Raw genomic sequence first — 23,533 nt, forward strand, 5'->3', positions numbered from 1 at the left:
TGAATATTACGTTCTGATACAGTGAACTGATTTTTGAGTGCCTTAAAGTTATTTCAAAATTGTTTTGTAATTCGTAGGCACGGTTCGTATTTGTTTTAGAACTAAGAGTAATATTGGATACTGCTGAAAAATTTAAAAGCTTTAAGAATTTGAATTGATCTTGAAGAAAATGGTTCCCAAAATGTACCTATATCTTTTGCCTGGCAAGCCTTCCGTTTTATATCCTATTCGTTGTAAGTTCTTTCCAGAATAAATAAAGCTACAAACAGTTTCAGGCAACCGTGACTGAGTGTTTATAGTGACAATAATGCAAGGGTAGCGACAGGTATCTTCCCTGAGCACCATTAGGTAAACCGACCCAGTGGCACCTGATTCTTATATATTGCGTGGGACAACGGCTGACACAAAATAAAATAGGTTATATTGCATTGCGGGTTGGTTGTGTGTCAATACTTCGAAGATTACTTTTGCACTTTGATTACTAGGGTAGCATAAACTTGGAGAGTATTTTATAGGTACTTCTCAGATGATTATGATGAGGAATTCTTTATTTGTGTATGTGTGCGTAAGTATTTGTTAATGTAACATTTTTGTGTTGTTCGTGGTTGTTATTGGAAATGAATTGGATAACATAGGGAGGATGCACATTCTGTGATTGTAGTTGTAGAAATAATATAGGTAGTAGTAACATGCATAATTTGACTAAGAGATTATTCATCTAGAATTCTATAAAGTGTTTTTTTCTTTTTGTAATTAAAAAACGGTTTTAAAAATAAACTCTTTTATTATTTAAAGATACATTTTTTACATATTGTTTGTGGGTAATAATTTATGAATTTTTCCTACTTACATTTATAATGAGTTATTTATAGAGATTGATAATTTTGTAAAACATAAGTACTAGCTTCTGCCCGCTACGTCGTGCGTTTATATTGAAACTGAAACTGTTGACATCAAAATAGGTACCGGTTTTAATATCTGTACTCTATACTCTTACTATAGTTTTACATATTGTGGACTTATCTGTTTTTAAAGCTTTTCGTGTTTATTCATTGTATTCTTCTTCCAGGTCTTCAAAGTCCATACCGTCTACTCCGTCCATGAGGGTAGAGTTCGGTGGCATCCACTCGCAGCTCGTATATTCAGAAGAACAAACCTGTCACAGAAATAAATATTCTTTAAACAGTACTTTTAAACCAGCAGATTTTAAACTCAGTTTTTTAACGCGCCGCGGATTTGTATGACAAAAAAACTATCGCGTTTTACGTTTGGGCTAATACTTGTCAATTGTTTACTCGCATAGTTGATCCACTCGGAAAACCCGCTAGTGTGAATAGTCTGTTAGTTTGACAGCCAATAGCACCAATTGTGGTTGGGTGTCTGCGATTAACGAAGAGGAGTATATTGCAATTGATTTATGCCATAAAAATCGAACTCAAGAAGTCCTACGAAACTCATAAGCGAACCCGCAATTATAATTAAATATTCATAATAATTTAACAGGAATTTTCTGATTTCGCATGATCATTTTGTTTACAACTCCTGAACTGCAAACTATGGCCTGCTCATTTGCAGAATTCCAAATTCAGTTTTAGGCGGAACACACATTTAACAGCTATGTTCGAAATTAGGCTATTGGTAGAATTGTCTATTCAATAGAACTGGAAGTCAATATCAGTTAGTTATCTGGTATTAAGGTTAAATATTAGCTGGAATCGTTAGTTTGTACCGTGACTGCGGCCGGTCGTTCGGAAATTGTGCTCACTGGCTGGCGTTGGAGAATGATTTATTGAACAAAGATTTATAGCGCGATGAGTGGATTCTTTTAACTTTTAGTGACGGGTAATTGGATGTATGTAGCGGCAATATTTATAAAGTGTATTTGTTTTAAGTGTGTAGTTTTCTTTTTTGAGTGAAATGGTATAAAATCATGTTTTATTTTAAACTAGCTTTTGCCCGCGGCTTCGCTCCCGTCAACTGACTTCTCCACTTTACCCTATTTTTTTTTCATAAGAACCTTCTCCTGACAATAACAAATACAACAAAAAAAGAATTAGCCAAATTGGTCCAGGCGTTGTTGAGTTATGCGCTTACCAACACATTTTGCGATTCATTTTTATATTATAGATGTAAACATCGAGTGAAAAGCCTCTAAGATAATTTTTTGTATATTTTGATTGCGTTATCTTTTTTTTCAAAACACCATAGGACTTATCACGTAACATGGCAATCAAATAGGTATGTTATCCGATGTTAGCCCAAAACTGATTTGAAGCAAATGTCTCACAATAAAAGAGCCACCTCTTCTTATTAAGACCATTAGACTTCAACCTACAACCAACATATCAACAACAAGAAGCCCAGAAACAATAATTGTCATTCAAAAATAGCCATTATGAACAACCGTTTAAAGCCTATTCATGATTTACTGGTCGGTGTACGTTAAACAATGGATGTTTACGAGGCGTCGTGTTTTCCCGCCACAGCTGATCAATATGGCCGCCGCATTCACGCCACAAGCCGTGTTTTACATGACACTCGCCCACACGTTTGAACTTAGAACATAAATACTAGTGCTATTTGGCTGGGGTAATAAGTTGGTATCTGTTTTTTGGTTGCTCTAAAAGTCTAAAAAAAGTCTAAGTCTAAGAGTCTGGAAGGATCAATGTGCCTCTAAGAATTTTCTACGTGTAGGTAGATAGAAGATAGATTGATATACAGGGCAGTTTTTATTTCTTAATCCTTATTCGACAGGGCGGAATAATAATTAAGTTAACGGCAGATCCTGTGCGAAATACAGTTCAGTAGTTTCAGAGCCACTAACAATCAAAAAGAAATACTTTTCATCTTTAATTTATTAGTGTAGATTACTTACAGAAATGACAATTTAATCCAGTACAGAAAAACAGTGTAGAAAACTTATAACATAACATTCTAGTAAAGTGGCGTAACAACAAAATTCCCAGTCTGGTCGTCTATAAGGAACAAAGTCGGAAACATGTAACTTTGCCAACTAAAATATTTTGAACATGTCTGGTTTACTGCACTTGTACTTTATGATGATGATGATGATGTCCTCCTAGCCGATTATCGGCTACGGCGGCTGTTCTCATGTAAGAAGATTAGCCAACTACGCAGGACATATTATAGTGCACGAGCATTTGCGCAGACACAGGTGCACTCACTATTCCTTAACTCTCATAACCCGATGGGACGGCAATCCGACACGACCGGAGAGAGATCAGGCGCAGGACCGACATTTACGTGCTCTCCGATGCACGGGTGTATCAATCACCAGCTTCCACGCTCCGGGCTGCTTTGTGAAAGTCTTCTAAAACCCACAAAGCGATTTCGGCCCGACTCGGGAATCGAACCCGAGACCTCGTGCTTAGCAGCCGCACTTGCGACAGCTAGACCAACGAGGCAGTTTTATAAGGAACTTATAAGGAAACTTATAAGGGCTTTATAAGGAAGATGTTACAGGATATAAAATACTTAGTTTCATATTTAAAGTTAACGAGGTTGTAGAATACATAAGTTTAATGGAATTTTTGAGACTAATTTAAGCTCCAATATTGCTTTAGAAATAGTTACACCTTTGTACTTTAATTATATAGCGGCTGAAGTTCTTGAATTCAATTCACCTGTCATTGTGATAGTGAATGTATAGAATTTATTCCCAGGAGGATACTAATGATTATTCTAAGGGTGCGTCCACATCTGGCGAATGCGCCGCGAATGCGCAGCACGCGAGCCGATCGCGAGCTGCCCGCGAGCTGCGCGCGTGCATTTTTGTTCGTGCGCCGCTTCTGCGCCGCCCGCGCGCAGCTCGCGCGCGACCTAAGCGCCGCACGCGAGCGGCGCGCAGGCGGCGCGCGACGTCTGCCATCTTCGATAGTACTGAGCCAATATACGGAACTGTAAGGGCGAGAACTGATTGCGCGCAGATCGCGCGCTGCTCGCGCGCTCTATACGAGCCTTGCGTGAGTTGCGCTAAAGAGGCGCACCGAACTATTGCAGTGACTGCACGCGCGCAGCTCGCGGACAGCTCGCGATCGGCTCGCGTGCTGCGCATTCGCGGCGCATTCGCCAGATGAGGACGCACCCTAAAATTGAACATAAAACAAGTCTTAACTTTAAAAGTAAATGCTCAGCCAGCAGTAATAAACTAGCAAAGTATTTGCACTATAATTTTAGTCCTTTGATAGTCAAAGAGTTCTGGAACGGTATTTTTAATAGTCTATAACAGTAAGCAGGATTACCTTACTGCTTCTACGCTCCTTTAAAAAGAAAAAAACGTGAAAATATTAGAGTACCCACTTTTGTTATATCGCAAGTCAAAGCTCCTTTTTTGACATAGAAACTGCCATTTATGAAATTTATTTTAAGAGGACTTGTCTTATTTATGAAGAGCTGAATTTTTATTTACCTTTCAGAATTGTACTAGAAACGAAAATAATGAATAATTTTGTGAAATATGTTCTTTAACCTGATTTGAGATTGAAGTTTCCTGGTAAATGTTTAGTGAAGAAAAGAAAATTGTCCAATGAAACGATTTCGTTTTCCTTGTTTCCCAAAATAACGCAAATTAATAAACATATGATCAAACTTTTCGCATAGACACGACATGATTTAGATAACCAAACACAGGTAGGATACTATTTAATGTTCATGCAAATTAACCCGGTAGAAAGAACATTACATGGTAAGGTCAATTATAAATCGTTTTAGAAACGTCTACAAGTAATAACTTCAATTTAATATGTACTACATAAAGTTTGTATTCTCGACCCCGTGATCCGCGGAGCTTTTCCCAATTACTACGCGGTCGGCTTCGGTCTAACTCAATACAGAATATCAATATTTAACCTGGAGCTACTGTCATCTTACAGGTTCTACCCAATTATCGGGAAATACTGGTATTCTTAGGTAGGATCAGGAGAAGGCACGTAATGATAGATAGACTTATCTTTGTAGTACATGTGTGATCAATTTCGTAGTTTGATATTTGGGACTAGTTGTTGTGTTTACTGAGGAAAATAGCTCAAAACGTTAATTTATCTGGTAAAAATATTGTGGTTTATAAGTGTTTGAAGGTTAAAAGAGCTGTTTCAAATAGTGATTTTCTATGAATCACCACATCAACATAGTTACAAAAAAGAGTGCAAAAAACAAATAATTTTAATTCCTCTTACTTATCTCCCATTCTCATGCTAGACATAAAAACAGTGATTCGCTTACCCTTTTGCTTGTAATTTATTTACTGACTGTAAAATCTGAAGCATACTAAGTAAGCGAACATTTAAGCATTTTCCCGTGTGGAGGAACATTAAAAAACCTTTCTATTCGTTGAACGGGCGACATTTATTCCGTCCAGCATTGCCAAACGAGGTACGGACGTACGGTATGTAGATTTTGTCGGAAACTGCAAGAATTACGAACAGGCGGCTGCATTTATAGTACCTGCAGACTGCAGACTGAATAGTTGGCCGACAGTTGACCCGAAGGCTGGCAAAATTCTTTATCTATACATTTAATAAAATGATAGGAAAGTCAAAACTGTACATTGAATATTTTTTTAAAAGAATACTTGGGGGGTGATCTATTATCGATTCTGAACCCAAATATATAGTTTTTAGAATTTTTGTCTGTTTGTCTGTATGTCTGTTTGTCTGTTTGTCTGTATGTTTGGTCTCACTGAACTCGAAAAGTACTGCATAGATTTAAATCAAATTTTGCATGAATATTACCTGGGGGCCGGTTCAACATATAGGATATATATTATCACGCTATCACCTACGGGGGATGAGCAATGAACGATAATTTCTGTTAACGTTTCTGCAACAGCGGGTGCAATAATGACACATATTTGAATGTTGAACTTTATAAGTTTATCGGCCTATTATCAATCTTTACATAGAAAATAACGCTTTTATAAGTAACTTGAGCAAAAAACTGAATTTAAAGAAATGATATCCTAAAATTATAGATGAAGAAAATCATGCAGAAACAGATGTGCCATAAAACTGGTAGTAGGTAAAATATCAATGAAAACAGACTTCACTTTGTCATGGTATGTTCTTACTTTCAAGAAAAAATTATATGACAACGTGTGTATTTCGCTACTATAAAAACACTACAAGAAATATCAGCGCATCATCAGGGACATTTTTATAATTCTTTCACCATTAGAAAGCTACATTATCTGCGAGTAGGGCTGCCATCTCGAATTTCGCCAAACCCGGACAAACATTAAAAAAAACCCGGACATTTGGCGTAAATCGCATTTTTCCCCGAACGAGTACGATTTTCTTTAAACAAAATAATACCTAATTTGTAATCCATTTACTATTAACATATACTTAAATTCAATGAGGTTCTTCCTTACATGAAAAATGTCCGGGTTTTCCCCGGACACTTCTTGAAACCCCGCCCGGACGGCCCCCGGACGGCCTCCAAACGAGGACAAATCCGGGGAAACCCGGACGGATGGCAGCCCTATCTGCGAGTAACATAGGGTATATTTTATCCCGGTGCGGGCAGTAGTTCCCATGGGAACGGCACCCACGTCCCGAAGAAATTATGAACTTCCCCACATTCTTAAAAAGTCTACATATGTTGTTCTGACATAATATAAGCTATACCTCTCATAAACATGAATATCCATTCATTTCATCCAATAACAAACATGCATCACACTGAAAGTGCATTGCGAGTCTAAGATTTTATTATTATAAAAAAAAAACATTGTAATTAATATTCAAACATCCTTAAAAATAAGTTCCTGGTTTTAATATATTACATTATTTTGAATTCACTTACATATAAATAGAAGGTCCTTATTAATATACTTTTTGAGTAATGAAGAATGTAGGCAAAATACGACCGAAAACATTGTGTCACTTCTAAAATTAACATCAATGGGAATAACTACCTGTCACAATACGTCAACAAGATGTCAACAGAAGACAAGAGTTCGTTCGTTCTGAAAACGCACAAATTACACGTCGCAGGCCAGAGACATACTTGCTTTCAACTTCTGATCACAAATCATCGAGCTAAGAATTATATCACAAATACACCGTTCACAATTACGAACAGTCACAGTCAGACCCACGGACTGAGTCTAAAAAAACACCTTTTATATAGCTACGTTTATATCATTTATATTATTCAGTTACAAAGACATGTTACTATCAAACATGTTTTCGCTAAATGTTCTATTAGTTTTTGCAAACATACATTCCCAACTCTGATCTCATGGAGGTGGCGCGCGGGTGTCACCACTGTGCGGACTGTGCGACCTATCGCACCCGGCCCCGGTTTAAACCATGATCTGGAGCGAGAAGAAATGGGATGACAAAGAATGAGGCGGCGGAGCGACTGAAAATTCCCAACTCTCATCCCAGCCACTGCGGTAAGACACCACGAAAGCCGGATGTCGAGAGACGACTCCCGGCCACCGTAGGCGTGAGCGATTAGTTTTGAGTGGGTCATCGACCTTCCGGCTTCTGGGAGACCCGTTATTTCACGCGCACCTCAAGGAGATTCAGCAAACCCCTGTGAGGCCCACTAGGGCCAAAGCCTGACACTCCCTCACGCTGCTCAAACTGATGGCTGAGAATAACGTAACTTTCCAGGATGCCATGCAACGTGTTGCAAATGCCCAGGCCTTTGGGAGCTTGGTAATCCTTTTCTCCACCTTAACTTGAGTTTTGTGGTACATGAACAAATTAGAATAGTAATGAATTAGGTCATCTTCATCACGTATTTACCAACTCTTAATGTTCATCATGCACACCCGCTTCTCTAACTTTATTGAAGGATCACTAAGATTGTTTCAGTTAGTTTAACTACGCTACTATAGCCCGCTGTCAAACCTTTTAATATCAATTCTGTAGAAGTGTGAATATCGAATGTGTAATATATCGAATTTCCGTTTGTGCATTGCACAAAAACCAACGTTATGATTTTCGAGAAGTCAAAAGAGTTGGCCGGCTAAGAATTATATTCATCGTTGGTTAGTTGAATACATTTTCAGAAACCACAATAACAGTAGGAACCAAAGCGAATGATCGCTTCATAGAGCTCTGATTTTCTCGAGGCGATCAAGTCAGTTCTGGTCTGTTCGCTCATCAGATCTTTGAAAGCGGTTCGATGATAATATATTGTTGTCCTGTTTACCTACGTGTGACACATAATATGGTATTTAAACGTCCTCCGCAAGAGAGCGAACGTTTGTGCTATTTATAAAGACGAAATTTTACGGTTGTGCAGTAGTGACGCACAGTATACACAGCACTTATGTTTCTTCTGATCTGCTGGCTCCACCAAGAAATGACAAATTGCGAGCGTACATTTTGAAAATCTTGGAAGAACTGCAGGCTTCAAGTGCCAACACACGAATTGGACTTAGGGTAGGTTCATATATGACCGAACATACGTCGCGTATTTTCGGTCGCGTAACGCCAAAACAGACAAATATACAATAAAACATTCAATCATTCACACCTAACCGATGATGCGTTAGTGCGTCGATCATACATTTACAATACGCTCGACGCATTTTCCGTCAGATATGAACCGACCCTTACTCTCTCGGACGTATACTTTACCTGATCGTGAACTAATGCAAACATTTCGGTGGAATTCCAACATAACATAGTGAGTGAGTGCACAGAAAATCCCCGAAACACAAGTAGTGAAACTATGCGCTTGCCTGATGACTCAGTCATCAGCTATTCCTCAATTGTGTGGGTGTTGGCTTCCAGTCAAACCGAATCTTTTTGAGTACCAATGTTTACTTGGAGTGCCTATCTGATCTCTTCAACCCAGTGAACTAGACACCGCGTTATCCATGGTAAGTAAAACTGTTTGACAGACTTTCTGGCTCCTGATTTGTCGCAGCTGCTGCAGAAAATGTACAAATGACAACTTTGTCAGACCTTTGTTTTATGTGAGAATTACGTAATAATTTTCCAAATCGGTTGACTAGATCCAGAGATTTCCTCAACGTCACAAACTTTACTTCTTTTGTTTAGATAAATAGTCACACATCGTCGACACCACCTTGATTGATCAACCCGTGCTGCTGCTAAGTGGTAATCCTATTATATTGTTATGTAAAAGAATACACCTACGCTACGGCATAAGTAGTATTTTGACAATTCCAAATTGCCCACGCAGACGAAGTCGCGGGCAACAGCTAGTTACATATAATAAAATCTTCACTGGTACTCTGCTACATCCGGTAAGTCTGGAAGCCGATTTAAAAAGGAAAATTTATAGTACCTGCAGACTGCAGACTGAATAGTTGGCCGACAGTTGACCCGAAGGCTGGCAAAATTCTTTATTACATATAATAAAACCTTCACTGGTACTCTGCTACATCCGGTAAGTCTGGAAGCCGATTTCAACATAGGGGGGAAAAGGCTCGGGAGATGATGATGATATAATAAAATGATTTGATTCTTTCTTCTTTCAGTCGGTCTGATACCGGCTAAATACCTTATCTCTGTAATGTGCGTACTTCTGTGTCATTTATGAGCGAAAACATACTATCGGCTGACTAAAAGTTTGCAGTGTGCGACTACTTTTACTAATCACATACCCAGCTTTTATAGACCATAAACTGGCTACTTATAGCAAAGGATTTTTAAAATTAAGCTCATGTCAACGATATGAAGTTGTAAAATATTTTCAATAGAATTCGGAATTTTATGATAGGTATACATATAAATATTGTTATGATTTGGCTAGCTGTATTATAGTGAAATATAAAATTCCTAGTTATAGAATAAACAGTTTGTGGTTAGATTCTGGAATTGGCTTTGTTATAAAAATATTTGATTGTTTCAAATTCATTTTAATTTTAATAAAAAGAGTTCTTGAAACTCTAGCAGGTATTCAGTAACAGAGATTATTTTATTTGACGATGTTCCGTATTCAATAATTATAGTATATCTTGTTCCTGATCTTGACTCTAAGCCAAGTGAGCTGTGTCGTTTCAATAATGGAGATCAAAGTGCAGAGATATTTAGAAGCTCATCACATCTCGTAGCTGTCCAGCGTACATTTGTGTAAAACCAATGACAAAATATACGTATCAAAAATACTCCTGTTTTTTTTTTTTTACAGAAGCTGTTAACTGTAACTGCAGTTACAGATGACTATTATGAAAGACTTATGATTTAAAAGGCTTCAAATATATATATTTTTATGTAAAAAAGTGACATTCTATATAAGTATTCACACACATATCACACTCATACTGGGTACAGGACACAATCTCCAAATGTATTGTAATCCAACAATTCTGTCTGACACGCAATTTTGCCAAATTGAATAAAACGCTATAAGTACTTAGAAACTTATTTTTAGAAACGCAAATTGTTCATGTGACGTTAACAGACGAATTAAGAAAACCTTTTAAAGGTAAACAAAAGAATTTCAAGTGAGTTTTTCAGTTTATTTTAAATGAGAAAATTAGCTGTATACAGTAATTTGGTGTCGTTGAAAAGCTTCTGTAGCTTTATAAAGATACAGATTATGCTTGAGCTCTTAAAAAGGTTGTGTACTACTTCATAATGTATTAAAGTTGTTTCGAGTAGCCTCGTAAAGCTGTTGCCACAACTTTGTGATGGGAGTTCATAATTGCGACGCCATTATCCATCTTGCAACAAGTAATGTGTGATCTTGCAACATATTGCGTGAGACGTACATTCTCGGAACAAAAATTTTAGTTATTTGCGATTCCACTCTCAATTTTAGCGCAATACCTACATGACATGCAACAGGGTAAAAGTTTTACATCCTAGGTTAGAACTTGTAATCTGTACTTAAAATGTACTTGACATAAAAGTAAGGGATGACGTCGCCTGAAGTCGTATAGGCTATTAATAATTTCAATACCTTTCCCAGAATTCCATTCCTATCACAAAATCCTTAGAAACGGGTAGCCAGTTCTATTCTAAGAGAAGAACGTGTGACATACTTCAGAACCACAAAACTAGACCGAACACCGATACCACACAACATTGTTCCAAGTTAAGCTTTTGTTACCAAACTTAGTTTAGCCTAAGTTTAGAAATCCATGTATCAAGTTGAATTAATTTGTCTTAGAGCCAGCAAATAATAGCCTGCTTTATTATTTTATTGTTGAAATAAACTGCGGCGTTTAAGGATTTGTAGGTGCGGCCTAAAGGATATTGATGACAGCGAAGGGGAGGCATAAAACCCTGATTTGTGTACCGTTTTAGAATAAATGTTTCGGGGAAAGTCAGGAACACAGGGCAATTTGGGTTTTATCTTATGATAGCTGTGTCCTGCGGTTTTATTCGCTCGTCGTAAACAAAAATGTTTGCCCTTTCGTTATTTTTGCACGCCAAATGGGAAATAACGTTACGTTTAATATTATTTAATCCTTCTCAAGTATTAGGCTGCCAAATGTTAGAAGGATCCATTGCTTTGCCAACCTAATCTTGCTGAATTTAAGTTTTTTTTTTTATTTGTTAATTTATAGGTACTTATTCAAGAATAATCTACTAAAAACAAGTTATTATTTATAAAGGTAGTTCAAAGACCTACTATCTTTTTCCTTTCTTCAAAACCGGGTCAGAACGACTTAGGTATAAAAATAGTTTTATTTAAAGGTACCAAGAATATTAAGATACACAAAGCCTCCTTGGTGATATATTGAAGACCTTGGTACACAAAGGTTTTGTATCCTAGAAGTTTATTTTTTAGGTGACGGGGGCAGGTCCTAACGTTGTGAACAATATTGTATCCAGTGCCTGTATAAGGAGGGCTTTTTATGATATTTCTAGAAAAATGTAGTCCAGACCATTTAAGTAATGCCATTAATATTTTTTGAAATTCAAAAAACAACATAAAGTACACGAATATATACAGGTACATAACACAGTAACATAGTGTATACACGTACTTACCTACTCTTTTAACGTGCAAAAATACTGTGTTAAAAGCGAAAGACCTAAAGGATTATAGCGCGATTAGCTATTATTTATGTACTTCATGAGCATGGAGTACGAGTAAGCTAGTGGATCCCGAAGCGCTATTGTCTCATAACTTTTTATGTCTCACCTAAATATTTCTCAAGTCCTTACGGAATGAACAACACAAGATTGTTCTATATAAAACAGGTTTGTCTTAAATTTCCTCAGAAGCCTATTTGTATGCAATAAAAAGTGCGCCAACGAACAAATAAGGCTCTTTGAAAGACAAAAGGAGGATTTTATAGGTAATTTACCGATGTTTTTCCGTTTGAGTTATATGGTCTTTGTTTTATTTGGAAAATTCGCGATTTATGTGTTAATTTTAGTACTTTTTTGTCGCTGTTTATCAAAGCCCAATAAAAAAGCTGTTTTGTTTTGTTTTCGGTATTTATTTGTGCTAACGACAGGCTTTTGTTTAGGCTTGCTAATGAGACGATCAAATGATTTTTAAGCAAGATGAATAGGTATATTCTTGTTATTATGTTGGAAATGTTACTCGTAAATCGATCTTCAAAGTTGAAAATTTCATAGTCTAGCGTTTATACTAGGTACTAGGTACTATTCTCTATCAGAAATTGAATACGACGAGCAGATAGCTTTCAATATGCCGTGAGGAGTTCTTAGCTATCATACCACTCACTAACTTGACTATCGATACAATGGTTCTTACTCATCTATGCTTTTGTGGTTTATCCGATACTCTGTATATTCTGTATTGTTAGAAGTCTTGAAAACTTGACCTACAACGGTTCTTTTTCAATCGATAATCAGCACGTAATTTTAAAAATAAATGGGACTAATTTATAAAACACTACCGCGGCATCGCCCGCGTGGTGTGTTGTTAAAAAGCAGCGTATGTGTTAGCACCTTTCAACCACATCGGTCCAGCCGTTTTTGCGTGAAACAATAACAAACATACATACATACACTCTCAAAAACTTTCACATTTATTATATTAGTAGGATTGACTTCATATTTATTATATTAGTACACTAACATCGCATGCCATAAAGTAATAGTGTGTGATCCGTCATGCCTATATACAAACTTAAATAAAATAAATAAGTAAACCCACACCAATACTTGTAATATACTAGACTTGTATAGGGACCAACATTTCCACGACCTAGCGCGACGCGGCGTCTGTCGGAACTATTAAGGTATACTTAGTCACTTCTTACTCCACTTACGAAGAGGGTCGACCATTTATATGCAAATCTCTAAAACAAAAAATCCGACGCCTCATCGGCCTTGTGATACGAAGCTTTTTTAAACCACTAACGAGTTTCTTGGTTCCATTTCTAAGTTCTAATTAAGATTTCTTTGACACGGATTTTATTAAGCCGTATTTTGTCTTACAGGATTTTTATACTGAATACCTACTATATTACATTGTTTTACAGCCTTTTCACCTGGTTGGATTTCTGTACCTACTGGCGAAACAGCAATTTACAACTGACGATACCAAAAACCAAAAACCGATACCAAAAACCACCCGGAAAATCCGTCAACGTGAAAATATTGTTAGCCGTCTTACCCAACGCCAAACGTCTTTCTATTTCATTTAATTTTTATTCATCTGACATACCCAATAATCACAAAAATATCACAAATTTTCAATTACCTTGCACCGGCACTCCTCAGCAGCGATATAATGGAACACATCGGTGCCTGTCGCCACTCCCGCGTCACAGTGTCGCAAACGCACCATCAATGGCCGACGGCTTCCATACAAGCACACGGGGTGGTGGGACTTCTTGAATGGGAACTCCCAGTCTGAAATCTAGTAAAAAGTTTTTACAAATAACTTGACGACCCCGATGTTCTTGATGACTTGAAGTCCCAGTCTAACCAAGGGGTATCGGGTCGCTCGGGTAACTGGGTTGAGGAGGTCAGATAGGCAGTCGCTCCTGGTAAAGCACTGGTACTCAGCTGAATCCGGTTAGACTGGAAAACGACCTCAACATAGTTGGGAGAGGGCTCGGGAGATGATGATTGACGACCCCGATGGCGCAATGGTCGTCATGCCACTTTTGAGATCCCAGGTTCGCTTCCCGTCGTACGGATGAGCAGGCTTGCTGGCCGTGGTTCGAGCGTTATGATATCTATGTAAATGTAGATTACCAGATTTGTTAGCACCCATAACACAAGTTAATTAATAACTCACGATGTGGTTTTTCCCTCATTTCTCATCTATTAAATTATTTGTTAAAAGATAAAAGATATTTTATTTGTAAAATTGTTAAAATTTTATGTTTTATAAAATAAGGCTTGCAGCTGTGTGTGATATCTAATCCTAACATTGCCCTGATACATCTTTTTTGGGATTTGAACAGCATTTCCTTATTCGTGGAGTTGCCCCAGAATAAGATGCCAAATCTTAACACAAACCCTACGATGCCATGGTATGCCGTAACTAATGCGTCTGAATTCACGACATATGAAAGTTTCCATAGGGCATACGACGATGTACTTAATCTTTTATTAAGTTCTTCAGAATGAGCCTTCCAGTTTAATTTTGTGTCAATGGTTACGCCTAGAAATGCTTTTTCTGTAGTGCTCAGTGGTGTACCTTTATAATTAATATTTAATTGGGGAGTGGCTTTACGTTGGCTGAACCACATAATTTTAGTTTTGCTTAGATTTATTTTTAGGTTATTATTGGTCATCCAATTGATTATCGAGGAAATAGTGTCATTAATTTCATTTTCATATAAACTCATAGGTACTCTTATTTTCTGATTCAATAACGACAGTGCTATCATCAGCAAATAGCGTCATTGGATGTCGTGTGACTTTGGGCAGATCATTAATATATATGATGTACAAATATGTTGTACAAATAAGACAGAATTTATGAAATTCTAAAAGAAGAATGCTAAAAATCAACTTCAGTTTAATAAAGGCATTGTGTGTTATGTATACAAAACAATACTCGTAATTTGAAAGTAAACCTCTAAAGAAAGTCTAACTCACTCGCATATTTAATCTTTCGTAAGATATTTTTAAACAAACTCTTAAACACATTTAATATTAACTCTTTCGTGGAACCTGAAAATAAGAAGTTTGTATGTTCTTATCAAGTTTATAACAAAGTTGATATCTATTTCTAATTAGAAATTAACATAAGACACATAGAGTAAACATTAATTAAAGTTGTATTACAAAGTCATAATAATCTTTGTTATAAATGCAAGTTTTTATATTATTTTTTACAGTTCATCTTCCATTTCTGTTCGCAATGTATGATGATGAAAATATGTATAATTATGTGCATTCAATTAATCTGTATTTAACTTAATTAACATAATATCGGACTGAGTATTCCACAAGAGCTTTATTAACTTACTGGAATTAGAGTCCACAGCAGTATTAAATACTACTATAAAACTAGCGTTTACCAGGGGTTTCACTTGCAACCTGCGGGAACTAATTCTTGCACGAGGATAAAAAGCCTATGGCCTTTCCTCGAAAAAACGTGCCTGTATCAAGAGGACTCATTCTCGTACAAGTAAGTTGTTTACAGAACACGTAGAAATATACTATTTATCCTCATTGAAACTCTAGGTACTAATAAATTTAAATGTGAATATTTGTGTGTTTACATGTTCTCATGTTTGTAACTCAACTATGAAATACATTGCAGATGTTCTTTAGCAAACATTATTTGAGTTATGATTCATTATTATATCTTAATAAATTTAATATTATGAATGTAACTTTATCTGTGTCTACAGCAGTCACCCTAAAGCAGTTAATATAAAAGGCACGGAGATGTGTGGTAGAAGGAACGTTGAAATAGGTTTTTTTTTTGTCTAAGTAATCAAATTGGAGTTGTAACCCTTCTACGTACACAGACCTAACTCAAAGCAGACGAACTCGCGGCAACAAGCATGTAAGTAATACTTTAAAACTGGCATATCAACGTATTCCTGTTGGCAACACATACAATGATTTTAGCCAAAAAGTTTTGGCGTTGCTTTATCCTGCGTTAGCGTTCCAGATATTGTTGCGAACAAAGTTATAATGGCCAGTAGAATAAGCTATGATATATTATTTATTTTATTTTTTTGTTCCTAGTTTGAACTTTGACAGGAATAAAAAATAAGTGGTGCTAGTTAAATTATAATAATGATAAAATAGATATTATCAGTTTCTACTACTCGATCACCTATGAGAACCAGACATATAAATGTATCGTTACCTGTTCAAACGTACCTAGGTAGTAGGTTTTTCTGACGCCAGTTGATAAATATGTCCAATATTTTAAATACGTAGGTCAATAACTCTTTGCATTTATACCAAATATATTCATTATATTTTCTTGCTAAAAATATAGCAATAACGTGAAAATACCATGTGAAAAATAACACTATTTGGAACGAAGGTCTTAAGAGACGCTATGATTTCAAAGTTTGAAAGCATTGTAATTTGTCGTAAGGAATAGGTTATTCACCCCAGATTAATCTGAGTAGGTACACGTGTCAAATATAATAATCGGTCACCAACCTCAATCTGTTCAAATTACAATATTTGGGAATCTTCTGAAAAGACGTAATTACTCTGACAAAAACTTCAGGATAAATTCCGTGGGTCAAGAAATGCCGCGCGCGGCCTACGACAGTCGTCGGCCGCGCGCGACAATAGTCAACCTATGAAAATGTATGGCACCGCTGCCGATGCCCGCGACAGTCGCGCGCGGCCGACGAATTTCGTAAGGCTTGGGAAGATTTGGAACGACAGGAGAATCACAAAGACCACAAAAGTTCGGCTGATGAAATGTCTAGTTTTTCCGATCTTTCTTTACGGAGCTGAAACTTGGTCTTTGAGAAAGCGCTGGATCGACCTCATTAAAGCTACAACAGAAGCGACTGCGGTACAATGTGTTCGCGATGCCGAAAACCGGCAAAAATGGAGGGGCATCGTGCGACGTGCAGCGGCCCTAAAGGCTCCCGACGATAGTGCGCCGCAACCCTGCCCATCAACAGCCACGATCACTCTGTCAAGAGTGCCCGACTGAGAAGAATACATTAAATGATATTTATTTATTTCAATTTCTCGTTGAAATCTCGTTATGATGTTCAAACAAAGATTTTAATTGACCTTTAAAAGTTTGTGACCTTGCTAACCATTAATGGAAGTGGGCAGAAAATCTTTCACGATTATAATGGCATATTTTATAAAAATAAAAGCTTGTAAAAAGGGTAGGTCTTCTAAGAATTGTTTCCCTTGAAGTAAATATAAGGCTGCCAAACAGCTGATGTAAGGACCAGCCATTATACTTACGAGTATTTTCTCTGCAGAACTAAATGTTTTGTTAGTATTGTTTTTTTAAGAAAAAGTACCCATGTCAATATGAACTCATCAATGTCTTATTTTTACTTAACTTAAAGGTGCTTCCTCACTGGGGGCATTCACCTCTGTAATGTTACAGATGTAGTGTGTTACAGATGCAATATTACCTATCTACTTCAGTCAGAGAAAAGAAACAAAAAGTGAGAATTATGACTATATACCATTATATAGTCATAATTCTCACTTTTTTCCTAGTATTTTTCGCAGGCATTTTTATAATTAAGTAATCATTTAATTAAGTCCTATACCTCTATTATGTACGCCAACTCAACAATTTAAGTTTTAGGTTAATACTACTATAATTGGTAGCCACAGGGCAGGCTTGCCTAAATAGTAGCCTGTCGAATACATTTGAATAATTCTAATGTTCCTTGATAAATAAATGTCAGTATTATAATTGAATAATAGGTGAATGTTCGTCGGTCAAATCAAATGCCAAATGTTACCGGGACGGCCTGCATTTGTTACAGGCGAGTGGTTCCAGTGGGAGAGTACCTTAAAAGAACTTAAAGACTACTGAGAAAAAAGGAACAAATTATAAATGCAAAGGGTTACTACAGAGCATTTAGGTCCGTACTTATGAATTCATTTCATGATGGTTCTCTTAAAACGCCAATATGGTTCCGTGGTAGACAAACATGGTGGTATTTGTACTAAGTACCTAGTTTGAAGGATGTGTTATAATGTGTTATTGCTGCTGTTTTCTTTAAGCACATCAGTGTCCTATTTGCCTGTCCATCATAATGGCTACATACCATCCAATAAAAATACAAAACCTTATATAAGTATACGCATTGCTATGACAATTCAGTTAAATAAAAGTTAAGAGACTTTTAAGTTAAGGGACGAAATAAAATTAAAGGACTCTTTAAACAGAATACGGAACCCTAAAAACTTATTACTTGTCCCTTTTCATGATTAAAGTGTGGCTTTCAAATTTGATGGCAGAGGACAGATGGTCGTTGTCATGTGAGAGCAAAATGGGGTACAAAGAGTGATCGTAGTACTATAGTAAAATCCTTGGGAAGTTGTATGTTATGTGTGACTTGACCAATTTCTTTTTAAATAGTCGATATATATGTATATGGCTTTTAGGCTTCTTCGGTCTGTTGTTTCGAGGTGTTTCCGAGTCTGTCTGTAAATGTATGGCGATATTCCTCAAGAAAAAATACAAACATCCGAATTGAGAACCTCCACCTTTTTGGGCAGTCAGTTGAAACATATGCATTTGCATAGGAAGCTACTTTTGGAATGGGCAACTAGAATCAAACTTAGTTATAATTTTGACGTTCATAAGTGCTTGTAAAGGCCTAAATGAAATAAATGATTTGACTTTGACTTTGACTTTGACATTTGTTTTTGATTTCCAACAAACTTGACGCAGGATATTTATTTTATGATATTATGTATGCAGTAATAACAGAGTTTACTTTGTTGCTAATTAACGGAAAGATTTATCCCATCGAGGGATACAGAGAAATCGGTTATTACCGAGAATTGACAACGAATAATAATTACAAAATAAAAACTTAAAATATTGAGTCCAATAACGATGTGAATTGATGACGTGGTTTCCACGAAAACTCCTATAGGTAAAAGTAGAATTTATATAATTCTCAAAGAGACATTTTAAAACGAATGTTTTATTAATTACTTGCATAAATACATTAAAATACTTGAATCCTACCGAAATCGTTGACGAATTTGTATTGCTCAATGCAAATACGAAATTAATCTTTAATGATGGGCAGATGTTTCTCATTAAGGAGGATTTCACGCAACAGTTTTATTGAAAAATCGACAATTCATTTTTATGTTTTTTCTTTGTAGCATTTTTACAAATACTCCATTTGAGTGTCTTACTTCCCGATTTCCTATTGTTGGTGACCTTTCATGACACTCAGATTTTTTTTTCAAATAGTGTAATGTTCGGAGTTGGTAATTCTTTTTTATCATTTTGACACTATACTTTATTGTTTGTGGAAACAAGTTATGCGTGATCACGTGCTACTAGTAAATACTATAATGCTATATGGATAGCGATATTTTCGGAATTGTATAGGTTTTACTAATGGTGTGTTTTTTACTTTTAATATATACATACTCTTTTTAATAGCAAATCTGTTGGACGGATGGACATAAACACTATGCTACATGAAAAAAATATAAGCGAAACGTTTTGCCGCCCAGCTAATCAGATCTCAGTACGAAAGATTATTGATTAGTATTGACTGCTTCGCAACATAAACAGTTTATGAACAAACTTGAAGTCTAGTTAAACGTTCGTTTAGTCTATTCCCTGACATCTTCAGTGGCCCTGTTAACTTCAACAATTAAACTCAGAAATTCATGGAACTCGGAATTAAAGTTTTGCAAACTACAAACTTCACTAACAACTGATTGATCAAAGTAATGATTAGTTAAATGAAATCGGAATACGTAATTGATACTGAACGGATATTCCGAGTCCAATCTGAAATTCGCTCAACCCACCGAGTGTAAACTCCGTTAATAAATAATGAGTATCGATGATAGATGCTCAACTATCCAATTGACTTTATGAGTGCACTTCGCGTGGATTTTTTTAAGCACGACTCGGTTTTGATACTTTTTACTGGTTGAAATATTGAATGAGATTATTTTCTATTGCATTTTATTTCAGCATTATTTGAAGTCAGACATTTTTAAGAATAGGTTAATTCAGAATGACATTCAGGCCCCTTTTTTCCCCGGATAGGGTGCAAAACCACGGGTTGGAAAAAAGTGGACGATGGTTGAAGACCAAGCACAGTGGTGAAGCTTGGGAGAAGTCTTTGTTCAGCAGTGGACAACTTTCGGCTGAAACATTAGCTTTATTTTTTTGTGATATTCACTTGATGATGTCCTGTCCATAAGTTTTTCAAAACCATTCATACATTTACGTTTAAAACGCTATTGTAGCTTTGTAAACACATCCCATCTTCTAGGAATCGCGTAATTTTCAATAACGCTAGTACGAAAGAGCATCCGGCGGATCTCGATTTCCTGTTCGCTGGTTGTTGTTATCATTATATTAATATCTGTTGTTATTTATGTTCAACGCATACGCATTGCATAACAATATTTGCTTCGGTATCCCTTTGTGTTTCTTCTGAGTAATGTGGTACGTTTGTTTGTGAGTCTGTGTTATTGAGTTGTATATTGAATTCTCTGTAGATTTTGATTAATTGGTTTCGTGTAATGTTTTTGATTTAGAATGTATCTAATCCATATCTTGTGATAATGCTATAGTACGTGGTACTAAAATTCCTACATAATTTGTTCTTTATGATAAAAATGCACGTGCTACTTAAAGAGGCAATTGTAAGAGAGATTACAAAAAAATAGGTAAGTATATGAAAATATACCTATTTGCAATTGATTTGGACGAAATAACAATGTTATAATGTTTTAGATTATCTTTTTTTTTCATATAACTACTTAAGTACATTAACATAAGTAGGTAACTATATTAAAACATTTACAGATACTGTGTCTAAACGGAGCTTATCAAACAATAAAAACCCTTTCAAAAATGAGAGCATCAAAAGGAGTATTTTGCCAGATAAATATCCGGCCCGGGGCACCGTCCTACATTTTTTTTATATCCGTTTCGATTTACCAACATTTAAGATTCGTAAATTTGTAAATATTATTAAAAAAAATAAACATTTTTGAAATGCAATAATAACCGAAAACCTTTAGGAACATAACATAGGGGTCGGGAATTATGTATATATTTTTTGTGAAGCATTTATGTTTTTGTTTCTTTGATGTTATTTTTTTAAATTTAGGTCAAACTGTCTTCGTTCTCAATCAAAAGAAGCAGGAGCTTTTTTTGCTTTTATTACATATTGTGTTTTCTAAAGATATAAGATCGATTAAATGTTAGCAGATAGGTTTACATTTATGTTCCACCGACCGTTTCTAGAAATTTCTTAAGAATAGGTACGGTAGACTGCCCATCAGTGGTAACTGTCATGCACTTTAACTCAAGAGTAATAAGTACGATTTTCCTATAAAACTGTTAGCACTGACCTGAAGTTGACTGTACTTATTTTATAATGATTTCTAAGGCTAGAACTTATTATTCTAAAGAGACAGATACCTCGAGGTATTTTAATTACGACTCTACTGGGCCTCAGGCTCGACTATTAGCCATTTTATTTCGAAACTTCGAAACATTTTTATGTTCTTAACGTTATTTTTGGCGTCATTGTTTAAAACAACGACAATAAAGTCACGTTTTTTAATGTTTTAATTTCATAAGTTTTGTTTAAGTAAGTTGATTGTTTAACTTTTTGAAGGTCATAGGGGTGGTTTACTGGAAAAGCTCGTAACAGTCCCATTGATCAAATACGAGGTTAAGCAATACTTGGCTAAGTTGGTAGGTAGATGGGTTTGTTCATAAAATATTTGTGTTCAGTTTCTTGAACTTCTAGTAAGACTACTTAATTTTTTGGATAATTATTAGGTACTCAATTTGTAACTATTAGTGTAGATTAAGTTGACGTTTACAATTGTTATCCTACTAATATTATAACTGTAAAAGTTTGTGTGAATGTATAGATATTTGTTATTCTTTCACGCAAAAACGGCAGCACCGATTTGGTTGAAATTTTGGCACGTATTTAGGTGATACCCAGAATTAACACATAGGCTGCTTTTTATCAACACACCACTTGTACTATACCAACTGAGCCATTTGTATTCACTGATTCTTTAAATAAATTATGTATTACTTTATTTTCTACTACACTCACCTCTCTAGAATCGCACCGGCCCCCACAAGCTGGCACTTTGACAGTGTCCCAGCACTTGAGACCGTTCTCATCCGTCTGCTCGGCTCTCGCGAGGTAGACGCGCAACTTGCATGGAGCGGCACCTTTACATGACGTCATGATGCACAATATTAGTAGCGGGAGGAGGAGTGGCTTTATTGACATTGTGGCCTGAAATGGAAATATTGTATTGGTATGAAAGCTGCAAAAATAGGAAGTTTTCTGCATGACTTCATGTTTTTTTTTGTGACAAGTTTAATTACACCCAAATAAAAAAACAGTTAGGTAGGCACTGCATTGGTATCAGCTCATTCGTAAAAAAAAACTTGTTCCACAATATACGTAACTGAGGCGTTTAACTGAGTATTAACTATTATGTTAAACTAACTTTAACTATTTTATCTCTATCTAACTCACAAGAGCTGAACGCGATAAACTATCAAAAGGGATACTGAATATTTAATAACACTATCTTCGTGAAAGTAAAGAGCTTTCTTAAATAATGCGGAGACCACTTCATCAAGTAAGTTAAACACTTTCAGAGCCAGTTAAGATAAGCAAGAGAACCTTTAGTTAAAAAGATTAGTTAATTTCACTTCAATCTAGAGTGGAGAGCACTCGCGAACTAACAATTTGTTGAACAAGATACGTAGCCTCCGTGTAAAGGGTTACTCCAAACTGGAATCTTCTGCTAACCTTTTTGTACGCTGAGTTCTTCCTCATCGCTTAACATGATAGCTCCCCATTCCGGCTGTTTAACTATAAACGGTCAAGTCAGCCTGTAAAAAGCATATAAAATAACAATATAAAATACATCAACAGAATTTTAGTATTGTATGCAAATTGTGAGTTTTACAGCGCGTAAAGTAGGACGATATTCTATGCTAATGATGTTAAAGGTATCTTTTCTGTATAGGAGACTTATTGGAATTTCTTTGTTACAAAGGAAAAGCTTTCGTCTCTGGCCTCTTTGTTTTTTTTTTTATGTTTATCACAGTGAAATTATGAACGTAGGCTGGCTAGCTAAGTAAAGAAATTATTTGTATGGATTTGTGAAGCAAGTTTTAAATACTGAAGATCCTGTAACCATTTGCCAGCAATCATCGTGATGTAACATTACATGTCATTGGCTGCCTGTTAACTAAACTTGTGATATTCCTAGTTATTTTAGCTGTAAGTCTTCCATGTTACATAAATAAATATGTAAATAAACTACAGTGTGCACTTAGACAACATCTATCATCATCATATCATAAAGTTGATGAGTTGAGAAGCCGTATTAAAATGAATATTCCTTAAAAAACTGCTGAAACCCGAAGCAGTTCTACTCATTTAACTCATATTATTTCTTCGCACAATTAACGA

At 36.0% G+C, this 23,533-nt stretch overlaps 2 protein-coding genes across 4 annotated transcripts in view; one reads left to right on the forward strand and one right to left on the reverse strand.

Moving 5' to 3' along the window:
* Positions 1-764: 764 nt before the first annotated feature.
* Positions 765-22,928, reverse strand: LOC124629534 (thyrostimulin beta-5 subunit-like). 3 transcript variants are annotated; one of them, XM_047162955.1, is made up of 4 exons: positions 22,865-22,906; positions 22,151-22,339; positions 13,639-13,797; positions 765-1,156 (listed from the first exon to the last, which is right to left on the reverse strand). In XM_047162955.1, exons 1-4 carry the CDS (start codon positions 22,889-22,891, stop codon positions 1,046-1,048), a joined length of 486 nt encoding a protein of 161 aa, XP_047018911.1. In that variant the 5' UTR covers positions 22,892-22,906; the 3' UTR covers positions 765-1,045. The 3 variants fall into 3 exon arrangements, with proteins under 3 accessions (XP_047018911.1, XP_047018912.1, XP_047018913.1); XM_047162956.1 differs by lacking the exon at positions 22,865-22,906 and adding an exon at positions 22,736-22,828; XM_047162957.1 differs by lacking the exon at positions 765-1,156 and adding an exon at positions 9,285-9,399 and having other exon boundaries at positions 22,865-22,928.
* The window catches only part of LOC124629533 (facilitated trehalose transporter Tret1-like), a 114,087-nt gene continuing 111,138 nt past the window's right edge, over positions 20,585-23,533 (forward strand). Inside the window, exon 1 of the mRNA XM_047162954.1 lies at positions 20,585-20,735. The gene's annotated coding sequence lies outside the window, so the exon portion shown is untranslated. The remainder of the gene's footprint in view (positions 20,736-23,533) is intronic.

The sequence above is a fragment of the Helicoverpa zea genome, chromosome 4 (assembly GCF_022581195.2).
Source record: "Helicoverpa zea isolate HzStark_Cry1AcR chromosome 4, ilHelZeax1.1, whole genome shotgun sequence".
Taxonomy (NCBI): Eukaryota; Metazoa; Arthropoda; class Insecta; order Lepidoptera; family Noctuidae; genus Helicoverpa; species Helicoverpa zea.